Source organism: Eschrichtius robustus, chromosome 7 (assembly GCF_028021215.1).
Source record: "Eschrichtius robustus isolate mEscRob2 chromosome 7, mEscRob2.pri, whole genome shotgun sequence".
NCBI classification, from domain to species: domain Eukaryota; kingdom Metazoa; phylum Chordata; class Mammalia; order Artiodactyla; family Eschrichtiidae; genus Eschrichtius; species Eschrichtius robustus.
The window spans coordinates 112,006,565-112,033,869 of record NC_090830.1 but is presented as its reverse complement, the minus strand read 5'-3'; the positions used below and the strand labels follow the sequence as shown (position 1 = coordinate 112,033,869).

The following is a 27,305-nucleotide window of genomic DNA, read 5'->3' as shown; positions in this document are numbered from 1 at the left end:
TTTCAAGGAATTCGTCCGTATCATTGAAGAAGCCAAATTTTTGCCTTAAAGTTATTTGTCATATTCCCTTTTACCCTTTTAATGTCTGTAAGAACTGTAATGATTATACTTCTTTCAGCTCCTCCAGTAGTTAAATAACTCCAAGTTAACAGGCAGTGGTCATATCCTATCAACAATGGTAAAACTATACTTTAGGATAATATATGTAAACTCTAAAATTAGTTTAAAACAACACTAAATTTATTAGAACATAACTTAGCATTTTAAAATCAGTGGTGAAAGAGTTCCTGAAACCCCATTAGAAATAGTCTGCAAAAGAATCTCAAGGGACTGGCCCACATGATGCAAATCCTACTTACATCAACACTAGGTAAAAGGCAGCTTTGACATCTTTTTATCTATAATAACTTGACTAAAGGTGGGGTGTGGGGAGCAAATGGCACTTCATTATTGTCATATGCATTAGCGAAAAGAGGCAGTTTAAACAGCTTATATACTACATCCTACATTAAAAAACTTGGCGGTGGCGTAATCAAGTTCAGGGCAATCCTGGACAGCTGCCCTGTGACCCGCTTCTATTGACCCCTGCTATTCATCACTCATCCCTAAGACTGAGAGGGCAAGCTCCTAGGGAGTGACCACCACAATAGACAGACACAAGCCAACAGTAATCTGGTTCGAGCAAAAAAACAGATGGCACTGCAATAAATTTACAAATCTGCATTCATGGGGCTGTTAAAACACCCAGAAGCTAAAAGACTCCAAGTGCCCCAGGAGGATCTCCTACTTCCCCATTTCTAAAGGCCATTTCTCTTTCCAAGAACATTGAGTTCATGCTCTTCACAAAGAGAATGGAGATAAAACCCTTTACAAAGAAAGGAGGGGGAAAAGCCTCATGACCTAATTAATCTCCAGAGCTTGGATCTCAACACTGAATGACAGATATTAGAAAAATCAGTTTGGAGCACTAGGAGGACAAACAAAAACAAACCCAAAAACGGTTGTTATATTAAAGCAGAGGGGGTAAAGAGAACCTGCTAAAAAAGCAATGAAAAAAACAACATTATTTCAAATACTGCACACAACAGATCTTACAAGTATAAAATGATTCAATAATGTATGCATTTATTTTTAAAATGAATCAGATTAGTCCCATGTGTGACCTGCTGGTCCATCTGTATGTGCTGGACTTAATAGGCACGATTCTCTCTCTTGCTTCAGTTTGAAGTATGAGAGAGATAAATTTAGTTTAATTTTCAACAGATCAGCCTATCCATTTTCCAAATGGACCATCTGGATCAGCCTATTAAAATTAATTTATAACTTTGCAGAGTGAAAATTCGTTTGTTAGCTTAAATAAAGCTAAAACTTTGCCAAAACTTTTTGTCATGTCATTGTTTTCTGACAGTTGTTTCTGTATAGTGGGCAGAGTGTTTCCACCTCCAAATTTATCTTATTCAGTTTTGTCCTATATATTTAGATTCATAGGTCAGGTGTTTATCTCCAAATAGTTAAAACTCTAACTGAACAATATCAATCCCTGATCTTCTGGCTATTTAACAAAGCTCCCTGAACTGATTCAATTCTACTTACCACACAATTATTTTTATAAACAAAATTTTGCCCATCCAAAAATGTTTTAACATATAGTAAATAAATGAGTGTGTCACAATTTCAACTACTTTTCCCCTAAATTAACACTGTCTACAACCTATAGAGTTAGAAGGCAGAAGTAGAAATGCTTTGGCAACACTGAGATCTGGGTTTCAAATCACTGACTTGCTAAATAAACAAGTCATCGAATCTCTCTCAGCCTCCATTTTCTTCATCTATAAAATGGAAATCGCACCTAGCAACTTTACAGGGTTATTGTGAGAGTGAAGTAAAATAAGTATCAGGTTCACGGTAGGTGCTCAACAAATATTTAATCTCTTCTCCTTTTTCTTAGAATAATGCCATAAATGCAAGTAAATGCAAGTAAATAAAATTATTTTTACTACTGCTGGCAATACTGTAAGAACTTGTTTTTGTTGCCAGTGAGAGACGGAAGATGTTAGAGGTTGCTACAGGCAGTAAGAAGAGCCAATTTTTTGACCAAACGTTTTTGAACATTTTAATTTTTAAAAAGAGCACCATGGAATTGAACTTTCAAAGAAAAACTTTGAGGAGTGGGGGCACCGTGGTGAGTAAAAATTATTTTAAAGTTGTCATTAATAATGGCCTTTACTTCTAGAAAAAGCAAACAAATATTGCTTAGACTAAAAGGAGCTAACTTCATCATAGGTAGATCCCTTTTGATTATTATTTTTTAATGTATGAAGAATCTTAATAGAAAAGTAAGGTTTAAAGAGAACTATTCTACTACCTGCACTTAAGATGCACTTCAAGTTATTTTTCCTAAACAAGAAACCTTTTCTTTGATTTTGTTTTCACTACACATAAACAACTGACTGCCCTGTACTCCTATAGCTAGGATAATTTTTAAATGATTGGGAAAACAATGTAACTGACTGAAATTGATGGCTAGAGCCAGACCAACTTCAGAGTACTCTTAATTTAAGCTCCAGTACTTAACAAATGGCAAATTGAGGGTTTCCTGTCTTTTATTTTGTTGTTGGTAGCTTTTTAAGTAAGACTGAATTTCATACCTGTCTAAGTGAATTCTTCTCTGGTATTATCTTCCTAGGGGGTTCGCCATTATTACAGTCTTCTCTCTCTGAGGAATTCTGTGAAAGAAAGTAAGCTTTAATTCAGTTCTCATTATCTTCAGTCTTATTCTGTGGGAGTAAACTGAATTACATTTTTAATTCTGTAAGCTAGAATACCATGTATATTTATGCATTTGTTCATTTGAAGATTTATATACATACAGACATACACTTATGTAAAGGAAAACATATGCCCATGTATATAAATAAATATATGTAGGGATCTAGGTGGAAAAGTATTTCATCTATATTTAAGCACCGCCTAGCAGATCATATTCATTATAAGTCTAGTTTATTGTTCTTTGGCACTGGACACAAGAAACCTCCAGTCTATACTTAGCTGATAACAACTTAAACCAGGATTATTGCCTTCTCTTTTAAATAATTAGTTTTAAACCATAGTAAATGTTTGATTGGCCCAAGTTCTCATGTCTGGATCCTAAAAACAATTAGTTATTTCTCTTCCTCTTTTCTCTGATTTGATTTTCTTTTCTTTATTAAAAACAGCATAGTGCTTAGTTAGCTCAAAGCAATAAAATTTATCAGTAGTTTACAATTAGAGTCCACTCTTGCCATTATCACTTCAAACAGCAGCTAGAAGGCCCTAAAACGTCAGTGAGATTTTTAAATACTTAAAAAGAGGGAAATAACAACAATTCAACTGGAAGCGAGTTCAGAGTTCTAAATATCAACAGAGTAAGAGCCAACCCACAAAATGGGAAAAAATTTTGCAAATCATTTATTGATAAAGGATAAACATCCAGAATACAGAGAGAAGTTGTAAAAACTCAGCAACAAAAAAACAGAACAACCTGATTAAAAGATGGGCAAAGGACTTGAGTAGACATTTATCCAAGAAGATATACAAATGACCACCAAGCACATGAAAGGATGTCCAACATCACTAATCATTTCAGAAATGAACAGCAGAACTACAAGGTACTTCACATTCATTAGGTAGGCTACTATCAAAAACAAAAAACAGAAAATAACAGGCATTGATGTGGATGCTGAGAAATTGTAACCCTTGTGCACCTTTGGTGGGAATGTAAAATGGTACATCAGCTATGGGAAACAGTATTGTTCCTCAAAGAATTAAAAAAGGAATTACTATATGATCAAACAATTCCAATTCTGGGTACATACTCAAAAAAACTGAAAGCAGAGTCTCAAAGAGATATTTGTATATGTCTGTGTTCATAGCAGCATTATCCACAACAGCTAAAACGTGTAAGCAATCCAAGTGTACACTGAGGGATGAATGGATAGGCAAAATGTGGTATATACATACAATGGAATAATCTTCAGCCTTAAAAAGGAAGGATATTCTGACACAAACCACAACATGGATGAACCTTGAAGACATTATGCTAAGTGAAATAAGCCAGTCACAAAAAGATAAATGCAGGAGCTTCCCTGGTGGCGCAGTGGTTGAGAATCTGCCTGCCAATGCAGGGGACACGGGTTCGAGCCCTGGTCTGGGAAGATCCCACATGCCGCGGAGCAACTGGGCCCGTGAGCCACAATTACTGAGCCTGCGCGTCTGGAGCCTGTGCTCCGCAACAAGAGAGGCCGCGATAGTGAGAGGCCCGCGCACCGCGATGAAGAGTGGCCCCCATTTGCCGCAACTGGAGAAAGCCCTCGCACAGAAACGAAGACCCAACACAGCCATAAATAAACAAAAACAAAAACAAAAAAAAGATAAATGCAGTATGATTCCACTTATATAAGACACTTAGAGTGGTCAAAATCATAGAGACAGAAAGTAGAATGTTGGTTACCAGGGCTGGGAAAAGGAAGGAATGAGGAGTTATTGTTTAATGGGTAGAGTGTTGCTGTTTTACGAGATGAAAAGAGTTACGGAGATGGATGGGGGTGATGGTTACACAACATTATGAATGTATTTAATACCACTGAACTGTACACTTTAAAATGTTAAAGGTGATAAAATTTATGTTATGTGTATTTTATCACATTAAAAAATAATTTTTAAAAATCTGGTAACACATGTAAATCACTCTCTGCAAGACAAAATACAGAAAATCCAAGTACACATTATTTGGGCTCTATTTTCCACAATTACATGTGTAATGTTAACATTTTAGAATTTGCAGCTGATTTACTCATTACATTACATATATTCATCACATTCTAACTGAGGAGTTACTTTTATATCCAGAAATTATATCCAACATATGAGTTTATCTGAAAAACTTCATACAAGTATGAAATCATTATTAGAATATAGGATCATAACAGTGTTTTAAATTTAGGTATTATGAATTTTTTGCTTTGTATCAAATATTATATTTTAAAAGATATTAAAGGATAAATAGCATACATATAGTATCAAAAGGCCCTCTGTGGCTAACATCTGTGTGCCTTGTGTGTCACCTTGACAGGCCAGTACATTAAGGTCCTTTTGGGCAGAAATCTTTTATGAGGTTTAACTTGATAATTTTACATTTGTAATGATCACTTTAAATTAAAGGTCAATTTTAGGGACAAAGAAGAAGAAAAAATGCTATGTTACAAGCAAGGGATAGAGGCTCAATAACTTTAGAATTCTGCTTTTTCTCTCTGTTTTGGGTAAAAAAGGAATGTAGACTATCTACAAAAAAATGAAGGAGAGGTATAGTTGAGTTAATGACTATAAAGCATCCCAGGGAATTCCCTGGCAGGCCAGTGGTTGGGACGCCATGCTTTCACTGCCAAGGGCCCAGGTTCCATCCCTGGTAGGGGAATTAGGAAGGCATGTGGTGTGGCCAAAAAAATTTAAAAATAAAAATAAACTAAAGTAAAATAAAATAAAGCATTCCAGATAAGGAAACTAGCAATATACGCCATTATAAGAGAATCAAAGGAAGGGAAAGGTCAACATTAAACCCATAAAATCAATTGTATATTTAACTTTTCTTAAAAAAAAAAAAAAGTACAGATCAGATGTTTTAAATGCTAAAATTAAATGTCTTATATAATAAAAACTTAAGCCAATATTCAATTTTAACTGTATTCAATTACGCAAGTATTCAATTTTAACCTTATAATTTGCAAGTAACTATTTCCCAGACCATGAAGTTCTACACCCTCCTTTAAATAAAATACCATTTCAGATCACCTAAACCTTTTTAATTCAATGTAAGGTCCTATATTTCAAAATTAATTGTTTTTTTAAAATGTCATTATAATAAAGTTGGAAGCCTCATTACTTTTTGGTGGAAGTTTGTTATACTGAAGACATTATAAATCACATTTTTACTCTACAGGTGCTTGGGATGGAACAAAATTGACGGCAAACTCTCTATACTAAATTACATAGTGCAAAACAGTGATCTGAACCTAATAGGATGAGTAGTGGCTATCTAGCCCACATCAATAATTTTCTTCCTTCTGACCCTCTATTTTATCTGATTTAGATAGTAAACTATTGAGTAGGTATTATAAGAATGTCTAAGGTATTAAAAGATGAAGGGAGCTAAAGGATAATTACTACCTGAGAGCAGAACATAGAGCTGTAGAGGAGCTCCTTTCCCTTCTCCACCCCATCAGGGCAAAGGATATATATATTATATATTGTGTTGTTTTTTTAAAAAAAAAGTAACTCAACATTAACAAAAAGGAAAAAGAGAAAAACATTGTTATAACTAGTTCTTTTTAGATAGATTAACCCAGCATTTTTTACTCTTTTTTCCCAACTTTTTACTCATTTTTTACTTTTACTGGACCATCCCCCATGAGAAACAAATCAATATAAAAAATTCAACTCTGTTGCATAAAATAGGAGTAGGGACATTAAACAGTCATGATATCAGGAGCAAGGAGTAAGGTACCCTACTAATAGTGAAGAGGGGAGCCAGAAACCCAGTGAATAAGAAATTAATAGCTCTACAGTCGAGGGTGGCCGGGAATGATGAAATAGCTGTGTATACCTAATAGTCACCTCAACTGGTTCTCAAAGCCTGTGCTCTCCAACATCACCCAGGAGAGCTCAGTAGCACAGTTATTCCCTGTATCTTTAACTATGATGCATCCCAATAAGCAACGTTCACAACTGCCCTGGGTCATCAAGCTACATTATGTCCAGTAAGTTCTACTTAAGGGTAACTAAAAGATGCAAGTAAGACTTATCACACAAATTAGTGGGTGACAAATAACAGGAGAGTTACATAATCTCAAAATATTTCTCCATAATATACTTAATAATTACAAAAGAAAAAAACAGTAGCCTCACAGTGGAGAGATCTGGCAGACACCACCTTAACCTTATGTGCCTCTTGATATGATATACTGAGAAGAAAACATTATTACTTCTGAGGTCATCCTGCTCAAAACACATAACTTCAAACTGATCATGAGAAAACAACAGACTAGCCCAAATTGAGGGACATCCTATAAAATTACTAGTCTGTACTTAAAAAAATGTCAAGGTCATAAGGAACTGCTTTCAGGTTAAAGAAAACTAAAGAGATGTAACTGAACGCAGTTTGTGATCTGAGGTTATTGGGGGGGGGGGAGGGGCTGAAACAAAATTGATGGTAAACTCCTCTGCACTGAATTATACAGTGAAAAATAAGTGATCTGAGCCTAACAGGATGAGTAATAACTATCTAGCCTATATCCACAATTTTTTTCCTCCCCACCCTTTATCTGTTCTTGATGGGTAATTATTGAGTGGGTATTACTGAGTGGGTATTATGACATAAGGTTTGTATAAAGGACATTATTGGAAAAATATGAAACAAGTCTATGGATGAACTAATAACATCGTATCAATGTTAATTTCCTGATTGTTTCCCCACTTTTAAAATTTACATATGGAAAAATTTATTCTTTTTTGTTGTATAGTTCTGAGTTTTGACAAAAGCATAAAGCTCTGTAACCACCACAATCAAGATGTAAAGCAGTCCCATCTCCTCCCAAATCCCCCTTGATAGTTACAACCCCTTTCCCCAGTGATCACTGATTTATTTTTTGTCTCAATAATTTTGTCTTTTCTAAAATGTCATAAAATGAATCATATAGTATGAATTTTTTGAGTCTGTCTTTTTTCACCTAACATAATACATTCATTTGTGAGATTCATTTGTTCATTGTGTTCTTGCATATATCAGCAGTTCTTTCCTTTTCATTGGCAAGTATTATCACTGTATGGATGTACCAAAGTTTGTTTATACATTCAACTTCCTGATTTTGACAATTTGTACTGTCGTTATTTTTTTTAATTGAAGTACAGTTGATTTACGTTTCAGGTGTACAGCAAAGCGATTCAGTTATACATTTATATCTACTCTTTTTCAGATTCTTTTCCATTATAGGTTATTACAAGATATTTAATATAATTCCCTGTGCTATACAGTAGGTCCTTTATTGTTTATCTATTTTATATTTAGTAGTAGTGTTAATCCCAAATTCCAAAGTTATCCCCCCGCCCCCCTGCACCCCCCCCCCACCTTTCCGCTTTGGTAACCATAAGTTTCTTTCCTATGTCTGTGAGTCTATTTCTGTTTTGTAAATAAGTTCATTTGTATCATTTGTACTGTGGTTACTTAAAAGAACTGTCCTTGATTTCAGAAAACATACAACAGAAACATTTAGAGGTAAAAGGACATATGTCTGTAACTAACTTTCAAAGAACTCAGAAAATATAAGTAAATGGATGTTAGTATATATATGTGTGTATGTATAGAGATAAAGCAAACATGGTTAAGATGTTAACATATGGAGAATCTGTGTGAAGAGTATAAAGGGATTCCCTGGTGGTCCAGTGGTTAAGAATCTGCCTTCCAATGTAGGGGACATGGGTTCAATCCCTGGTCAAGGAACTAAGATCCCACATGCTGCAGGGCAACTAAGCCCGTGCGCTCCAGAGCCCTCATGCCACAACTAGAGAGCCTGCGTGCTACAACTACTGAGCCCATACGCCACAACTAGAGAGAAGCCCGCACGTGTCAACAAAGAGCCCACATGCTGCAACTAAGACCCGATGCAGCCAAATAAATAAATAAATATTTCTTAAAAAAAAGTATAAGGGGATTTTTGTACTATTCTTTCAACTTTTCTGTAAATCTGTCAAAATAAAAATTAACCAAACAGATGAAACCTAGAAGAAAATATGTTAAGAAATGGAAAAACAGAAGTTAGATAAATGAAAAATAAATTGAGGGAAAAAAATTCCTTCAATAAAAATAAAAGTTATATTCTACCTCTTAACCCTGAGCCAACTAGAAAAACCTGACTGCTCAGAACAACTCATTCACAACACTCAGAACATTTCATTATAGTAAATCATTTGCAGAATGTGTCTGTAAGTCCTGGAGCAACAATAGTGTACAAATATTAGCATTACATGAAAATATTTCTGTAAAAGATACTATATAACTTGTTACCTTTTATATTAACTTGAATGTTTATCTCTTAACCCAGCATTCACTAGGTTAGAACTTTAAAGGGCAGAATAAAAGCCTCACTGACAACTTTGAATTTAACTTCAAACTGGAAGCATTAGAGTTATAACATCTGCAGACATGCAGATATGGTAACAGAAATTTGGGTAGGAAAAAGTCAAAGTGAAATACTGCTAAAGCCCATGCATTAGATCTCAGGGATGTATTTTGGCTATAATGTTTCCAGAAGTAACCTGGGGGTGAAAAACAAAGAAAAAGGAATCACATTTTTTTTAAAAAAACTTAAACTGTCTCAAAATCAACATATCCAAATTTATTTTTTCTGTTGTTGTGTGGTTTTTTTTTTTTGGCCGCACCGCACAGCATGCAGAACTTCCCAGACCAGGGATTGAACTTCCCAGACCAGGGATCAAACCTGCACCCCCTGGACCACTGGACCACTTAACCATTGGACCACCAGGGAAGTCCAACATATCCAAATTTAAAGCACTCTTTACCATTCTCACCCATTCTAGGCTAGCTCTTTCCTTCTCAACTTTTCTTTCTATCCCAAACTTAAATCCTCAGAGTCAATTTTTTTTAATTAATTTATTTATTTATTTATTTTATTTTTGGCTGAGTTGGGTCTTCGTTGCTGCAGGCTGTCTCTAGTTGCGGCGAGTGGCTTCTCATTGCAGTGGCTTCTCTTGTTGTGGAGCACAGGCTCTAGGTGCACAGGCTCTAGGTGCACAGCCACTAGGGCAGAAAAATGTATGTTGAGGGAAGTAACTTGATATAATGTAGCAGAAATTCTGGAAGGTCTTGAAAACCAGGCCTAGAACTTCATATTTAATTTCATGGAAACAAAGAGCCACTAAAAATTTTTGAGGAAAAAAGACCACCACGACAGTAGTGGTGATTAAGAAAGATTAATCTGGGCTTCCCTGGTGGCACAGTGGTTAAGAATCCGCCTGCCAATGCAGGGGACAAGGGTTCGAGCCCTGGTCCGGGAAGATCCCACATGCCGCAGAGCAACTTAGCCCGTGTGCCACAACTACTGAGCCTGTGCTCTAGAGCCCGCGAGCCACAACTACTGAGCCCACATGCCACAACTACTGAAGCCCACGTGCCTAGAACCCATGCTCTGCAACAAGAGAAGCCACCGCAATGAGAAGCCCACACACCGCAACAAAGAACCAAAGCAGCCAAAAATAAATAAATTAAAATAAATAAATTTTTTAATAAAAGGTTTTCATAGCAGAGAAACTTCAAAGTGATAGCCCAACTACAGTCCTATCATCCCACCGCTTTACTTATTCATTTATTTATTTATTTGGCCATGCCACGTGGCACGTGGGATCCTGGTTCCCTGACCAGGGATCGAACCCGTGCCCCCTGCATTGAGAGCGTGGAGTCCTAACCGCTGGACCACCAGGGAAGTCCCCATCCCAAAACTTTAATGCCAGTATAATTTACAGGAGGAGTTTGCCAGCTCCTGCTCTAAATAAAGTTTCTACAAATAATGTTTTATTGAAAGTTAGCCACCCTTGTTCATTACCTTTTGTCTGTGGCTGCTTTCACACTACAATGGCAGAGGTGAGTAGTCAGGACAGAGGTCCTATGGCCCACAAAACCTCAAATGTTTATTATCTGGTCCTTTACAAATAAAGTTTGCCAACCCTTCATTAACAAGGAAATGTTCTTCTGTTGATAAGCAAAGCATTCCTAACTTTTCAGATGTTTATGGCGGGAGCAATATTCTCCACAACCTAGTAAGTGGCTTATTTACTGTTTTCAGTTATCTATTCGAACACACAACTCCTGGTGACATGGATAATTAAGAGTTGATTATATAATCAAATAAAAAACTAAACTAATTTACACAGTGATGAAAAGTCAAGCCACTCATAATGACTTACAATAATCTTTGAGTAAGCATCTTGCTAAAGGTTGGATGGTGCAACAGAGCCTGAGCCTGTTTGAACAGACATCTGTTAAAAATAAAATTACCAGCTCTAAAACTAGAAGTAACATTTTCCACCTATGCCACATTCTTCACTGGGAGAATTCAATGGTCTCTGTAACAGGAAAATTGTATCATTTTAGCAAAGCAGGTAAATCGTGGTGAATTAAAACTATGATTTTGAATCACTTGTTCATCATCATGTAAAATGACAACCCATGTGAAGAGAAAAATCTTGAGACCAATTTCCATAGCTAGTTGCAAACATCATATCATGGGCTTGACCTGTAAATTACTCATTGGATTAATATTTTTCCCCTTACCTTATTACATGATTTGGAGCTAATTATACCCTCCCAATATATATGATTTGCAATTTTCAAAAACAAGACCAATTATTCTTCTACAAGGTTAAAAGATGATTTAGCTACATAAATAAAAATCATTCAAACTCTTCAATGAAAATGACAAAACACTGTGTGTGGCAGGGGGGTAGTGTATGTGTTGTGTGCTTAAGCAAATTTTAATTAATTCTTCTAGGATACAATGGAGAAAACTTAGGTCATTTAAGTTCAGAAGCTGATTGAAGAATCCTATTCAAGTACCAGTTTTATTTTAGGGAGGGCCTCAAGTGTCCTCATAAGATAATATTCTCTGGCATGTTTTCATGCACATTGCTTATCCAGCACGTTTATCATTTGACATATTCTATTAAACCACAGCCACATCAAACCCTCCCTATACTGCTCACCTTCAACAAGATCCACTAGTTAAACCTTTCAAGAAGTGATATTTTCCAGTAATAACACCAATTCAAGCACAGTGCTAGGAACCGGATAGAATGGAAAGCACTCTCTGGGACAACCAAACACAGAACTTCCATTAGTACTGCCTTACTCCCTTATGACAAAAGTCCAAAAAATGCCAAGTAGGTTTTTCCCTCTGCTACACTGTCCAACACTAATTACAAAACACAGATGTAGCCTTTCTCAAGATGCAAAGGGACTGTGTATATTTGCAAAGAACAACTATTTTTTATGCTTGCAAATTCTTAATCCTGTTTGGAGCTGTCAGTGGGGGTTAATGGAAGCCTTGGATAGGAGAATTCCAATCTGGTTGGCAGATGGATAGGTTGGTTATAGCTGCATAACTATGTCTTGCCTGCAGGCACAATTCAAAACACTGTTAAAGCAATATAAAGTCTCTGTCAAGCTGAACCATTTGGATCAGTGGCAAGGAGAAATAATAATAAAAAGAAGTTCATTTCTGGGCCTTGTACATTTATGCTAGTATGCAGAAGCTGATTAATGGTCATAGTGTGCTGGTCTTCTTTACCTCAGATTTCTACTTCTGGAGTAGATTTTGCATGCTAATATAATCATTCTCCCTCTTGAGACATTAGCAAATAATCAAATGAAAAACAGGATCATAATTTACTGAGATTCGAGCAATTCTCTATGCAAATTTGACTTGTTATTGCTGCTGCCTCGTTAATCTGAATGCCTTTGACAAACTCCTTTGATTTATGAACTTGTGACAACTCCAATGTGTATATATTTTGCTAGATTGACATTATCATTAAGAGTGGGTGGACTGAGCTCACATGAATGGCTGATTTTATTCGCTGGTGTCTGCTGCTCAACAGCTGAGCATCTCCTCCTCACAAAGCCCCTGAGCGTCAGGCTCTTTCCATCTTCCCATCCATTCATCATCTCGATGTTAATTGGCCCAGGCTTTAAGCAAATTTTCAACACGATTTAAAGGCACGATGACACTGATTACTGACCCTCTGCCATACGGTGCCTATTGATTAACCTGACAGAGATGATGAGCTTGAGGGAAACTAGGTGTGTGGGGACCTCAAGGGGAAAAATACATTGTCTATGCAGGCAAACACTTGTCATTACCTCACAAGCCAGAATTTGCACAGCAGACATTCTTAAAACATACTACTGCTTTAACACCTACAGCTAATGCAAAAAGTGCTTTCTGTATTCAGATATTACAGATATGTCATGTCAAAGTGCATGACACATTCAGTATTTAGAAGAACTCCCCAGATAGATGGCTGCCTTTCAACCAATTATGCTTGTGTTGGCTGATGTATGTATTTTAGGTTAAATGCAAGGAAAGTGCTGGGTGGCCTGGCAATGCTGTATTACATCAGAAAAGAATCAGAATAGGAAAACAAACTAGGTTCTTAAAAATAGATAGATAGAGGAAGGAAGAAAGGAAGGAGTAAAATTGCTGCCATTCCACCACTACTACAATAAGCTGCCATTCTATCACTATTACAATAAGAGGTACTCTTAAAAAGGAAGAGACCCACCTGATTTTACAAATTTTATTTTCTATTCTTTAGATACTGCTACCTGATTCCAACTGTCAACTATTTCTGGCATAGAAATTACCAATAACTGAATATTTAAAAATAAAACTAAGTAATATTTAAGTCTAACAAGCATACCCCTTAGATTCTTGCTTGCCCGTTTCCAACAACTGCTGCACAAACTGCTGTACTTAGGGAAATTGTGCAGGATATTTGAAGTTAAGCTTCATGAGAAAACTACTATTTGAGAAAAAATATTAAAGTTCATAATGAATAGTTACTGAGCACACACATTAATAACAAACAAAAATCTGTTTTAAGATGTGCAAATTTACAAAAGCAAAGTCATGCAGCACACTATCAGGGATCAGACAAAAACCATCTTTAGATAGAGAAGGTTCTTATTTAAAACAAAGCTAACAAAATATGTTCCCTCTGGCCACACACATCACCTTGTTTACTTACGAGTCCTGGGGGGACTGCCAATATACAATTTTAAACACGGAGATTTTGGAGCAGCTCTAACAGTTCTTTCAAAGCTAAAATAATAGAAAACTGAACAACAGCCCGGCTGTAGTCCTATTACAGTGACATGGGCTGTTAATGTAAGAGATCAAATGTTTTTCAAGTCAAACAGCATTGGTGCCTGTTATACTGGAACACGCAGCTTACTCCCTAAAAGCCTGCCTCCTGCTCTTTTAAGATAAACAAGCTCAACTAAGCACGGAGATACTCTGATAAGAAGGATGAAGAGATGAACAGCACCAGGGCGTGACAAGGCAAGGACATGAAGGAGCAGAGCTGCTTTTGTTAACTTTCAAGTTATAGAATGTATCATAATACAGCATTTTAAAATTTCACTATTAAAAATATAGCTAGCATAGGAGGAGAGATTTCTATCAATAAATATGCGGAACAGGGAAAAAAACTAAAATAGTTCTCTGTTTTGTGAACAGGAGAGGTATTATTACACAGCTGTCCGAACACATTCAGCTTTGTGACTTCTTAATCAAAGGTTTGAACATTAACTTAGCAATGACTATAAGTATTATATAAAAGAGCTTGTAATTATGTTAACATGCTCCACATCAGAAGTAAGAGTCCATTTAAATTCTAAAGGTTTTTTGACTCTAAAGGCCTGATTTAAAAACAAACAGAAAAACTTCATACCTTGCCCTTTTTTTTTTTTCATTTTATTCTGCTTAACAACCCAATGCAGTCACCAAACTACATCTATTTATAACAATGTGGCTTAATATTTTTTAAATCCCAATAGGCTTGCAAAGAGGGCATTTATATACTACTGCAGGTTGTTTGTTTTTCCTTGACAGAACCAAGATGACTATCATTCGTTCAGAAAAAAATGTGTTTCATGCGTATGCTTTCACTGTTTAAAATACAATGAAAATGCACAGAGTAGCTAAACAAGCACAGTAAAATGAATAAAGGTTCACCAGGAGGATTTGGGATAGAAAGACATACATAATTAAAAAAACCAATCTCACTTATCACAGTGAACAAAAGTATAAATAGTTTAATTTACTTCTCTTACCTTTAAATCTACATGAATCTAAAATATTTTTTTTTTCCTTTTCAAGATAGAACCTTTATGCTTACATGTTTAGGACAGACCCTTTCATGCCACAATTTTCTTTGCTGCCGTATTTACACAATATTTCATCCAGTGATCCTATGCATATAGTTCTGTGTGAATTAAGAGGCAAACATTTGCTTCTACTAATAAGGACATCTGGTTATTTTTGTAACTCAGAGACATCTGCTTTCGGTAGATCTTTCTGATTTCTCAAAATGGGGTTGAGAACTATAGAACCCTTAGGAGGTATGCCAAAATCCGTTCTCTCTGTCATTCCTGTTATTATTTATTTCTGTCATTCCTGTTCCTGAATTTTTTCTGCTAAATGACTTTCATCACACCTTGGATATCTTCCCTGCTTTGGTGCTCCCATTTTATTACAATTCAACAATATTGAGGAAGAAATTTAGGGCTCCTTTACAGTTGATAAACTTATCCCCAAATCTATCCATTTGGAATGAAAATAAAATCATCCCAAGTAAATAAGTAAATTTGTGGAAATTGGATTGGGTTAGGTTAAGATGTGTATTTAGGTGTATATTTCTATTGTGCACTATCCCTTATTTAATCACTCTCTTTCTTCCTTATTATTATTAAGAAATTACTCTTCTGTGGGCTTATTATCCTGTGGACTTTTCCACTAATTATACGAACTCTTAATGAATTTTCAGGTCTTTAAAATTACAAATACCGTCTCCACTCATTTACTTATATAGATTTTTGGTTTCCAAGGGTGAATAACACAGTCCAACACAGGTCTTGAAGGGTATGCCTTAAAGAATAGCAACTTACCGATAAGAAATCAAACATCACACTTTGCTTTATAGTCCTTGCTTTCCTCTTAAAGTGCCCAGTAGACAAATTATACTCATTCAGGATACTTGAGTTTAAGCTCTAACTTTTGCTTTTAGTGTAAATTCTGCTTTCTCATTTTCTGCTCATCTCCACTACAGAAATTTTAAAATATATATATATATATATTTATATATAATGAGGGAAAATATGTTTTTAAACAGAAAACAACTAATATAATTCACACTGACTACATTCTCACAGGTCTCTAAGTAGCCAGATACCAAGGTAGTACTGGCCTAAAGGATTTAAAATTTAAGTGAGAAGGCTTCCATTTCTGAAGGGTCAAAGGTTATAAACATCAATTCATGTCTTCAATTTTTCATTTGTTAATATTACGAAACAACAAAATTTTTTAAAAAAGAAAACAGATCAACTTTGAGTTCTACCAAGAGTGGTCTGATAAATTTATTTGGAAAGATAGCTAATTTTACTACCCCAGGGACAAACAACCTTGTAGGGTTGTTGTTGTTAACAATGCTCTTTGATGTGTAAGTAACAAATTTAAAAAGATTTTTCTTTTTCTCCAATAGATTATTTTTCCTGTAACAATGCAAATGGTCTCTACTTAAAGGATATGTTTGTGCATTATTCTAACAAAATTATTTCTCTTAAGCCTGTGGTTTTAAATTATTGGACTGCTAGAGAATGGTAATCTTCCATTTTGCTAAGTATACAGAATTTTGTACATTTCCAACAAACCCTATAAATAGTTTGATTGTGGTCATTACTTTCCACGCCATAACTGTTCTTAATCTAAAGAATCACAAGAAACCTACATTATTTTCTTTTCTCAGAATTACTCGATAAGTCACTATAATTATAAAAAGCAAAAGTTTCACTATCATTTAGCAGAAGTAAAGAATTTTCTTTAGAAATATTAATGATCCTTTATTGATTAAAGAAAAAAAAGTCAGAAACATTCATCTAAATGTTGCAGAATTATTCTGTCTTGGATCAGCATCTCAATTTTAAAGTGGCTTTTTTTAAATCAGATAATCATTTAAGCATGATTTTTTTAAATTGAAGTGTAGTTGATTTACAATGTTGTGTTAGTTTCACATGTACAGTAAAGTTATTCAGATATAGCTATATATATATATATATATTCTTTTTCAGATTATTTTCCATTATAGGTTATTATAAGATATTATAGTTCCCTGTGCTATACAGTAGATCCTTGTCTATTTTATATATAGACATTTTATTTTATATATAGTAGTATGTATATGTTAATCCCAAACTCCTAATTTATCACACCCCCTTTCCTCTTTGGTAACCGTAAGTTTGCTTTCTATATCTGTGACTCTACTTCTGTTTTGTAAATAAGTTCATCTGCATCATTTTTTTTAGATTCCACATATAAGCATGATTATTTAATTCTATTTAGTTGAATAAATAATGATTAACCAATTCAGATTGTGCTAAATTAATCAATGATCTCTTTTAAAAAATCTGTTATTAGTATCGTCAATGCTATTTTGTTGAGTATGGAATGAAAAAATCACTAACTTCAGAGTTTGATAATGAATGATTGGTTTGAGAGATATCAAACATTAGTTTTAATACCACAGTACTTGTTCTTTGCAGTACAGAAACTGTGAATACCATAATAGCCAACTTTGGTAGTAAAGTTTGTTTGCCACAATTCCCTCTTGTGGAAACCGATATACCTCGTGCTCCTGCATACGAGGAAGGAACGGTAGACTTCAAATCCAGCTGCCTATCACTGACTGCTGTACAAAGGATATTCTGGGTAGTGGTTGGTAAAGAAAGCACAGCCATTTCTAAATGCCAGTAGCGCCCAGCATCTCCTTTCCTTTTGAGTGGAATAAAGTCTGCAAGCACTGACTGGTGGGTCATTTGACCCACGGGGGCCTGGAAAGGTTTCAAGAATAACAGAGGTCATGTAATTGCCAAAAGAGCATTAGCCACTCAATCATAATGGATAATTAAATGACCTACATGATTCCTGAAATAGCTGCTCTATATTTCGTCTATTACTTGTGTCCCTCAAGATAAGCTACTCGTCTGGTCTGCCTTGACCTGCAAAAGTCCAACCTGTGCCTGAAAACTAGCTATATGCTTCTGTTGCTTTGTAAATCCACACCCCCCCCACACAAGTAGTCATGCCCCAGACTATGCTTTCAAGAGGACACACACACAAAAATCAATCTTGTATCCTTCTCCCTATTGTGCTCTCTGGAATACAAATGACTAAAGCAAAGAAAAAAAATTAGTGAATTCCTGGCTTAGATCTTTGGGAGATAAAAGGAAGAAGCATAAGAACTACAAAAAAGGAAAGTCATGACAAAAAATTTTTTAAGTTTTGCTCATATGCCTCCAAAGACTTTTACATTGATTATAAAGCTAGTAAGGAATTTTTTGTGGGTAGTAAGTCATTAAAACTCCAGTTGCCTGAATTTCATTTTTGATATGTGGGCTATTAGAATCTTTCCTGGCCTAGATTTTAGTTCATACAGAAAGCAAACTGCTTCTGAACAAAATAAAATATACATGGAACCAACTGTTTTATAATAGCAGTGGCAAAGGGAGCAAGAATCTATATGCTTCACATTTTCATCTCTTTAAATAGTTCGACAATCTCACTATAATATTTGATCAGAAATACAACCAAATAGAAGCCAGCTGCATGAAATGGCAAAAATGTACTGGAGAATATGCTTCTGTAGGAGAAAAAGGTCTGCCTGTGGCCCTAGAGGTAGCTGCACATCAAGCAAACACTGCAGAAAGAGGCAAGAGACAAGGAACCAAAGACAACTCCACAATAATGGCAAGGGACAAGGGATGTGAGGGACAAAAGAGCTCACATTTAGAATACCTTGGAGGCTACTAGGATTTTTCTGTTCCACAGGAAATTATGTAGCTTGAGGCTACTGACTACCCTGGTCTCTTACTAGTACATGAATGGCTTATTAAACCTAGAACATATCTGTTTTAGTTAACTTCTGGGGGGGGGGTGCGTTTAGAGAGGGAGAAGAGAACAAAATGTACTTAAATGCTGAATTTTTTCTCCAGGTTGAATGCCTTTCATCCAATAAGACATTCAAAGCAGTGACCCAGCAAATAGATTGAAAAAGCAATCTTCCGTCCCAGTGCCACATTATCATTCCTATTCACTATTCTCCATGAGATATCTCAATCAGCTGTGTGTAAGTGACAACGCAGCCCATTGCTGGGTTAATTAAACATTTGACTTTAACACCCTCCCCATCATTAAGCAAATAAAAACAGATAATTCAAACTGCACTTCATCCTCAGGGTACAAAACACACATGTCAAAATTAAGAGAGTCCAAGGCCTCTGGGGAATTCTGTTGGGGCTATAATCAGTTTAAATCTTATCTGGTTTATCAATTATTGTATTGATTAAACCAAAGTGGTTATACACAACTCCTCTGCCACATGGGATTGATGTCAGCAGAGCAAGAAAATAACTCCAGGAGGTTCCAAACTGATTTAAAAAGAGACCAACAGACAGACCAATAACAGTCGATTATTACATACCAGTGATCCATATACTGAAGAGTTGATTCTTAGTTTCAGGCGGGTGAAGTGAACTGTTTCCAATAACTATATCCCCCTGCTACACCTTACCACTGGCTTGAGTAAATCCATGTCTTGGAAGATCAACATATTTTCTACTGATTTAAACAGAAGCTGGCATGCTCAGCGGTTGAAATATTTTATAGATACAGACCCTAAACTGTAACAGAGAGAATCTCAAACAAGGAAAACTAAATTTTTTTCTGATCTCACCTGTCTGCACATGACCAGGAACATGCAGGGATGAAAGGGGACATACCTGAGAATTGATTCTCCTAAAAATATGTAATCGCCCAGCTATTACAGTGTCCTAAAACACCAAATTCTTGAAAAACAGAATCTAAGAAATCAGAGACCTTACCATAGATACAGAGTTGTGACTCCTTTTATTAATTCCAAGGGCAAACGTCTTCAAAGCCATTATAACAATGAATGTATAGAGGTGTATCTGCAAACAAAATGTTTTGTCTTTTTTTTTTAATTTAATTAATTAATTTATTTATTTTTGGCTGCGTTGGGTCTTTTGTTGCTGCACGTGGGCTTTCTCTAGTTGCAGCGAGCGGGGGCTACTCTTCTTTGTGGTGCACGGTCTTCTCTCTGCGGTGGCTTCTCTTGTTGTGGAGCATGGGCTCTAGGTGTGTGGGCTTCAGTAGTTGTGTCACGTGGGCTCAGTAGTTGTGGCTCACGGGCTCTAGAGCACAGGCTCAGTAGTTGTGACACGGGCTCTAGAGCACAGGCTCAGTAGTTGTGACACGCGGGCTCAGTTGCTCCACGGCATGTGGGATCTTCCCGGACCAGGGCTCGAACCTGTGTCCCCTGTGTTGGCAGGCAGATTCTTAACCACTGCACCACCAGGGAAGTCCCAAACAAAATGTTGATATCCAAGCCCTAACATATGGAATTCCTACTGAATTTTTTTAAACACAATTTTTGATCCTCTCCTGCTCAATTGCGTAATATCCTTCAAATGTCCAAACCCTTATCGACACAAGGCCATGCCCTACTATGTATGAGAAAGGCACCAATAAAGCCTACTAACAAAAAAAGGTGTGGGGCGGGGGGGGGTTAAAATGACTCCACACCTTATATTTGTGCACTCATAGCTATGCTCTTCAGAAACAAAATTTGTTCATTGCTAATGTGGGCACACGTGCAACCAACCATAATTTAACTTATCTCCTTCAGATTTTTTGTTTTCAGGCAGACTAAGTAAGAAACCTGCATTAGCATGCTATATTCTACACTCACCACTAGAAATACTGAGGGTGCTATTTGTAATTGTATTCTTTTTAAGAGGTTTGTTCTCTGCAGCTGTTTTCTGCTTGCAGTGTATTTTGTGTAATCAGCACATCATCATAAATACATTGGCTGTTCCCCTGAGGGCAGCTGTCAGTGTTTAATTTACAGAACAACCTGGCCAATGTGAATTTTAACACTACAGCACTATGGCAAGGAGTTACCACACTCTGTGAAAAACAGGTTTCTATGAATTTTTATATCAAGAGCTGGTCCCAGGACAATTTAAGTTCTAGAAATAGATGGTTTAAAGAAGTACTTTATACCATGTATGCAGTAGACTCTTTCCCACTCATAGCCTTAGAAGAAAACCTGAAGTAACTACCAAACCACAAGTGGGCACTACAAATTCTGGAGACAACAGGGTTTAAAATCTATGATTTACCAGCAGGAGGCACTGTAATAAATGTTACCCATCTCTTTTTAAAGCTACATGTAAAGCTATCAAAAACATTACTGCTGGGCTTCCCTGGTGGCGCAGTGGTTGAGAATCTGCCTGCCAATGCAGGGGACACGGGTTCGAGCCCTGGTCTGGGAAGATCCCACATGCCATGGAGCAACTAGGCCCATGAGCCATAATTACTGAGCCTGCGCGTCTGGAGCCTGTGCTCCTCAACAAGAGAGGCCGCAATAGTGAGAGGCCCGCGCACTGCGATGAAGAGTGGCCCCCGCTTGCCACAACTGGAGAAAGCCCTCACACAGAAATGAAGACCCAACACAGCCATAAATAAATTAATTAAAAAAAAAAAAAACCCATCACTGCTCCCTTAGAAGGTATGTAAAGGCAGAAGGGAAAACCATTTAAGATCACTCTTTTTGCTGAGATGAGCTATATCTGATACGAAAATAAGTATACTGCTTCCTTAGACCTGCTACTAAGCCAGACCTCTAGCTCAATGAATGGGAAAAATACACGAAACTAATGGTTATTCAAAGCAGTAGTCCCTCAAATTATCTGCATAGTGCCTGGTACATAAGTTCTCAATAAATGTCTAATAAATAACTATAATCTCCTTGAGGACAGGGTCTGAATCTTAATTTATGCCCAGTACTTTGTACAGTACCTGGCACACAGAAGGTACTCTATACATGAATTAAATTGAGTTGTGGCTAGTTGTGAATGGCAATGTTATTTGTAAAGCTTTAGATCTACATGGTGTCAAAATACATTTTCTAAATCAGCAAAATGCCCTTGAAAGTAGATATAAAGAGTGCATATCATATATTTTAGTCATTTAAAATTTTTTGATTTATTTCATCTTTTATTTTTGGCTGCATTGGGTCTTCGTTGCTGCACACGGGCTTTCTCTAGTTGCGGTGAGCAGGAGCTACTCTTCGTTGCGGTGCACGGGCTTCTCATTGCAGTAGCTTCTCTTGTTGCAAAGCAAAGGCTCTAGATGTGTGGGCTTCAGTAGTTGTGGCACTCGGGCTCAGCAGTTGTGGTGCACAGGCTCAGTAGTTGTGGCGCACGGGCATAGTTGCTCCGCAGCTTGTGGGATCTTCCCAGACCAGGGCTTGAACCCGTGTCCCCTGCATTGGCAGGCGGATTCTTAACCACTGCACCACCAGGGAAGCCCCTGTTTTAGTCCTATTAATCAATGCTATTTGTATAGCTCTAAAACCTAAGTAGCTCAATCCTACAATAAAAACCAAATTAGCCTATAAAATATTGGAATGTTAAAACTTACTTTTTATTTTAATAATGAAGACCATATATAAGAGATTGAAACTTTTATATAAGAAAGGTATCCAATAGCACTTTTCTATTGTTAAAGTGGTATTACAGGTCCACATACACACTCTATAAATCAAGTGATTATACATGTGTATTTTTCTGTTAAGGGTTATTTTATAAGTTAGAATGCCTAGAGTTATACTGAGTCAAAATACAGTTCATGCTTGCTGAGTTGTCCTCAGTGTATTTGCTTTTAAAGTTGTACAGAATTATATTTTCATGTTTTACAAAAATCATTAAATTGTGATTAATGGGTTCTTTTTTTTTAGAAAAGGAAGAATTACCTATTTCACTTCAGAGAATTTCAAACTTGACCAAATTTGTGATAAAGTTAAATTTTAAACAATTAACTAGAGCAGCAGAAATCTGTAAAACTTGCTCTGAGACTGCTATAATTAAAATATTTCCTATAATAATTTAAAAATTTTATATAAGCATAATTATGTATAGTAAAATTTGATAACACCCTTAAATTGACTGACTCTCAGTATTTTGACAACCAGAAAGAAATTTTATTTAAGAACACAAGCCCTATATCATTACTTTGTTATGCTAAGAATTTTTAAAAGGTAATTCTTTTTTACATTTATGTCATATGAAAGGCAAAATGAAAAAGAACATGACCCATTGACTCAGTACATTTGGATTTGTTTTCACCAATTATACTGATATTAGAAGCTAGAAGTTTTTAATTCAGTTGAATATTTGAGACTTAATACTTTGTAAAAACTTTATGCCTAATAAAACATATCTTAATTCTTAATAGGTAAATTAATCACATTCTTTCTTCTTAGATTTAGAACTACAAAAATACAGCCTGAGACCTTTTGAACTAAACTGGATGGGGTTAGACTAAGGTCACACTAGATCAGATGACTACATTCTGTCTTCCCTGGAGACCAGGCAGTACTTCCACGCGCTGCCATTAGATAGCAGCACAGTACACACCATCATTCATATCTCCCACAGTCTCTCCCATTAAGGTTGGAATTATCTCAGTTACACACACACACACACACACACACACATACACACACACACACACACACACTGATTCTAATTCAATTAGTGCAGTCGGCAACTCCAGAAAAGAGTAATTCAATTAGTGCATTGTGGAGCTCTACAATACCTCTAAGCAGATGTTCACCATCTTCAAGAACTGGAGCTAGGTTTAAAATACCTGTACCACTCAAATATGCCACTACATTACATCATTTATCAAAGTACTTACATATGCCTTTCTGACTTCAAAGAAAAGGTGAAGAAACACACTCAGGCTAAGTTCTTAGAGATTTTTCCATCATCTACACCAAAGAAATATATTCAATTTTAGGCTGCAGTAATTAAATTATATAACCCAAATTATGTTCAAAACAAGATGTGTCACTGTATTCTACACTTTTGCAGCACTGCCTCTAGTTATGCATGCCACACTGTAACGAGGACACTGCCAAGATGGAATGCATTCATAAGGAGGGACAATCACAATGATTAACACCCTCCATCAAAATACAGGGTTATGAAAATGACAGGAATGATTATTAGCATTTTCCAAAGAAATACTAACAGAACCAGGAATATTCACTCTGGGCACAGCAAATATAAGCAACATGATAGCTATCCTCAAACATGTAAATACATGAAAAAGAAAACAATTACTTTGTATTACCACAAAAGGTAGGTGAATAAGAAGTTTGACTCCTTGAGAGAAAATTTTCTAACAGAACCAACAGTGAAGAAGAAAGCAAGATGCCTCAAGAAGTTCAGCTTGCCAGTAATGGTAGTGATCAGGCAGAGATTAGATGACCCCTTGCCAAAAACACTTCATAAAGGATTCCTATAGATAACTAGATGGCCTTCTGACATCATTTCCAACACTGAAATTCTATGGTTCTATGAATATACTGATTTTTGCTTATAAGGCAAGCCTGGACTTTAAGTAATAAAGCTAATCATTATTATGGAGGAGTGGCTGTATAAAAGCCCATGGGCTGTGAGGCATTTTCATAGTGATTGCTGCATGATAACACACCAAGGGAAGAAGAAAATTTGTAGTTTCTCTGTTTTAAGATTTAGGAGGTCCCATAAATGTAGATATTTCTAGTCTTATTTCTTAGATAAGCACTTGCACTCCTCTTGTTCTTCCAAGATTGAAAAGAATGGTTTGGTTTCACTTATCCTCAGGATATCAGCCAATGAGAAATCAATTTTAGAAGAATGATTTTTGAAAACTCCCCCACTGAGTCAAGACACTGGGTTCTCATAGCTTAAATGCAAATCTACATCAATATTTATGCTTTAAAAATATAGAGCAATACTTAAAACAACAGTAAGTAATTCTCAATATCCCTCCCTTTTGCCTTGCTTTCTCTGTGCTGTACTTGGTAAGTGAGGACATAATTCTGGGTACAAGGGAGCAGGACATTATTTTACAAATACCATCTCCTCTTTCTAGCATGCCCTCAAAGCAGGGAATTAAGAAATGTCAGGAATGATTACCACCATTTTTCCAGTGCATTTCACTATGTATTCATGATAGACAATAGCTCCTGCCTTTCACATTTGCAGAGGGAGAAGACTAAGCTAAACAGCTGTGCTTTAAATGCATCAGTAAGAGTTAATTCAAGTACTTTCAACACAAACTCCTACTTTTTCATACTCCAGAAGAATTCCAAAAGGTCATTCTCACTTAAAACTTTACTTGTAAGGTCTAGGCCCCCAAAATGAATTAAGATAAAAGCACATATCTGACAATAGAGCTGTTTCCTTAGAACGAAAAAAAATTTTTTTTTCTATAAAATATGTTGTTTTAAGATACACTGCAACTTAGGGGCTTCCCTGGTGGCACAGTGGTTGAGAATCTGCCTGCCAATGCAGGGGACACGGGTTCAAGCCCCAGTCTGGGACGATCCCACATGCCGCGGGGCAACTGGGCCCGTGTGCCACAACTACTGAGCCTGCGCGTCTGGAGCCTGTGCTCCGCAACAAGACGATAGTGACAGGCCCGCGCAACGCGATGAAGAGCGGCCCCCACTTGCCGCAACTAGAGAAAGCCCTCGCACAGAAACAAAGACCCAACACAGCCAAAAATAAATAAATAAAAATAAATAAATTTATTTTAAAAAAAGGAGATAATTATTTAAAAAAAAAAGATATACTGCAACTTAAATAGCAATAGAAAACTCATTCTATTACTGGAATATATTTTCCAAGAAATTTATGATTTGGCTTTTTCAACAAAAATTTTCTATTCACATGCCATTAAGCTGTACTAATACAAACATAATGGTTCTTACATATTATCTATTCATCAACCTTCTTACTATAAATATGAATTCTGCACTTTTTTTAAAAAAAGGTATTTTTTTCTTGCCAAACGTTTAAGGCTTAATGAACCACTTGCCAAAACTGTGGATAATTAGAGGAATAAATAACATGGTTGGGTTAATTTTTATTTGACTGGCAATACTACCATATAGAAGGCTATCAGTTTAACAAACTATGTCACTCCATTTCCTATCCTTACCCACTACCGCCTTCCCAACTTCCTGCCTCCACAAAAACAGAATCAGGACCTAAGCTGATTCCTCCTTAGAACAGAATGTATTCCATAAACCCCAATATTAGTTTACTAACCCAACTTTAGTCTCCTTTTGCCCACGCCTCACAGCCTGCATTTATGTTCCAGTATTATTTGTTGGCTCCATCAGCACCACTTCTCTTTAACATTGTCCCTTTTCATGCATTTAAGGCAACTACTTCCAACCTTATCAATGAAAGCAGACAAATGGGGGACAAAGGAATGAACTGCAAACACCTCAAACAAGAAAGGTTGCTTAAAAAACCAAGTGTCACATTCTGACAGTTCAATATTTCATAGCCAATACAAGGAAGGTGCAACAACACTGCAACTTTAAATCTTTTCCTCCTATGTCAGTCTCTCTGTCTCTCATTGTAATGCCAAAGGGAACAGCAATCAGAGTGGAGATGTTCAACGTGATAGAGGTCAGGACACCATCGGATCAACGTACCAGAAACACGACCTTGTTTATTTTTTTTCCACAGTATTATTGTTTACAGGGTGCTTTGCTCGTGTACCTTGTGGTTCTTAGCTAAAAGATGAAATTACAGCCCAGGATGAAGCGCTCAGGCACACATCCAATTTGTGTTTCCATCTCAGAAAACAAAAAGCTTCTAAGGCCCTCAGGCTGCCATTCAAACTTGGAGGCTGACATTTTTAACAGCATGAACCAGAGACTGGCAGAGAGAATGATCTAATGCATTTCTGACTTGTCAATCAAAGATCTCACCTCTGCTGTCTTGTAAACAGTTGGGGGCCATCTAACTACATTCATAAACCTAGGGAGAGCTTACTGCCAGCTGGGGTGCTGGAGCCACATGCTCTGGCTTCTATTCACCAAAATCATGATTCAGTTTTATAATCTCACTGTAAATAGTCTGTAGGCACATTTCCAAGACTACTGGAATAGAACCAGAGTAGGGAATACAAAAGAGATTTTGGTCAAATACTGTGTTATTTTCAAGCTGTTGGAATCCTGTACCCATTTTATCCTCATTTTACCAATTCTCCCCAAAGGACTGCACTATGCTACAACTGAAATGCTTAAAAAAAATTAATGACCTGACAATGTAAAAATCTAGGGGAAATATACTAATATTATACTAGAAATTTCCCTTACGTTTTATTACCAGTAAAGAAACAGGCACTCCCCAAAACACGGCTCATGCAAGCCGTGTTTCTCATGTTCATATACAAAAGCTGTGCATAAACTAGTTTAAAATACTGCAATATATATTTGTGTGTGTGAAACACAAAAAGATAAAACGAGTACTTATCCTTGTATACCTTCTCTTCTGT

General features: G+C 36.4%; 1 protein-coding gene across 5 annotated transcripts in view; it reads right to left on the bottom strand.

Moving 5' to 3' along the window:
* BTRC (beta-transducin repeat containing E3 ubiquitin protein ligase) overlaps positions 1–27,305 on the bottom strand; it is a 178,062-nt gene that overhangs the window by 80,909 nt on the left and 69,848 nt on the right. For 3 of the 5 annotated variants that reach the window (XM_068548409.1, XM_068548404.1, XM_068548406.1), the window contains one exon: positions 2,649–2,726. The exons of the other annotated variants lie outside the window; for them this stretch is intronic. Coding sequence is in view for 2 of the 3 variants with exons in the window: in XM_068548404.1 (XP_068404505.1) it covers positions 2,649–2,726 (78 nt within the window). In the remaining variant the exon portion in view is untranslated. The remainder of the gene's footprint in view (positions 1–2,648; positions 2,727–27,305) is intronic. 5 annotated transcript variants of the gene reach the window in all.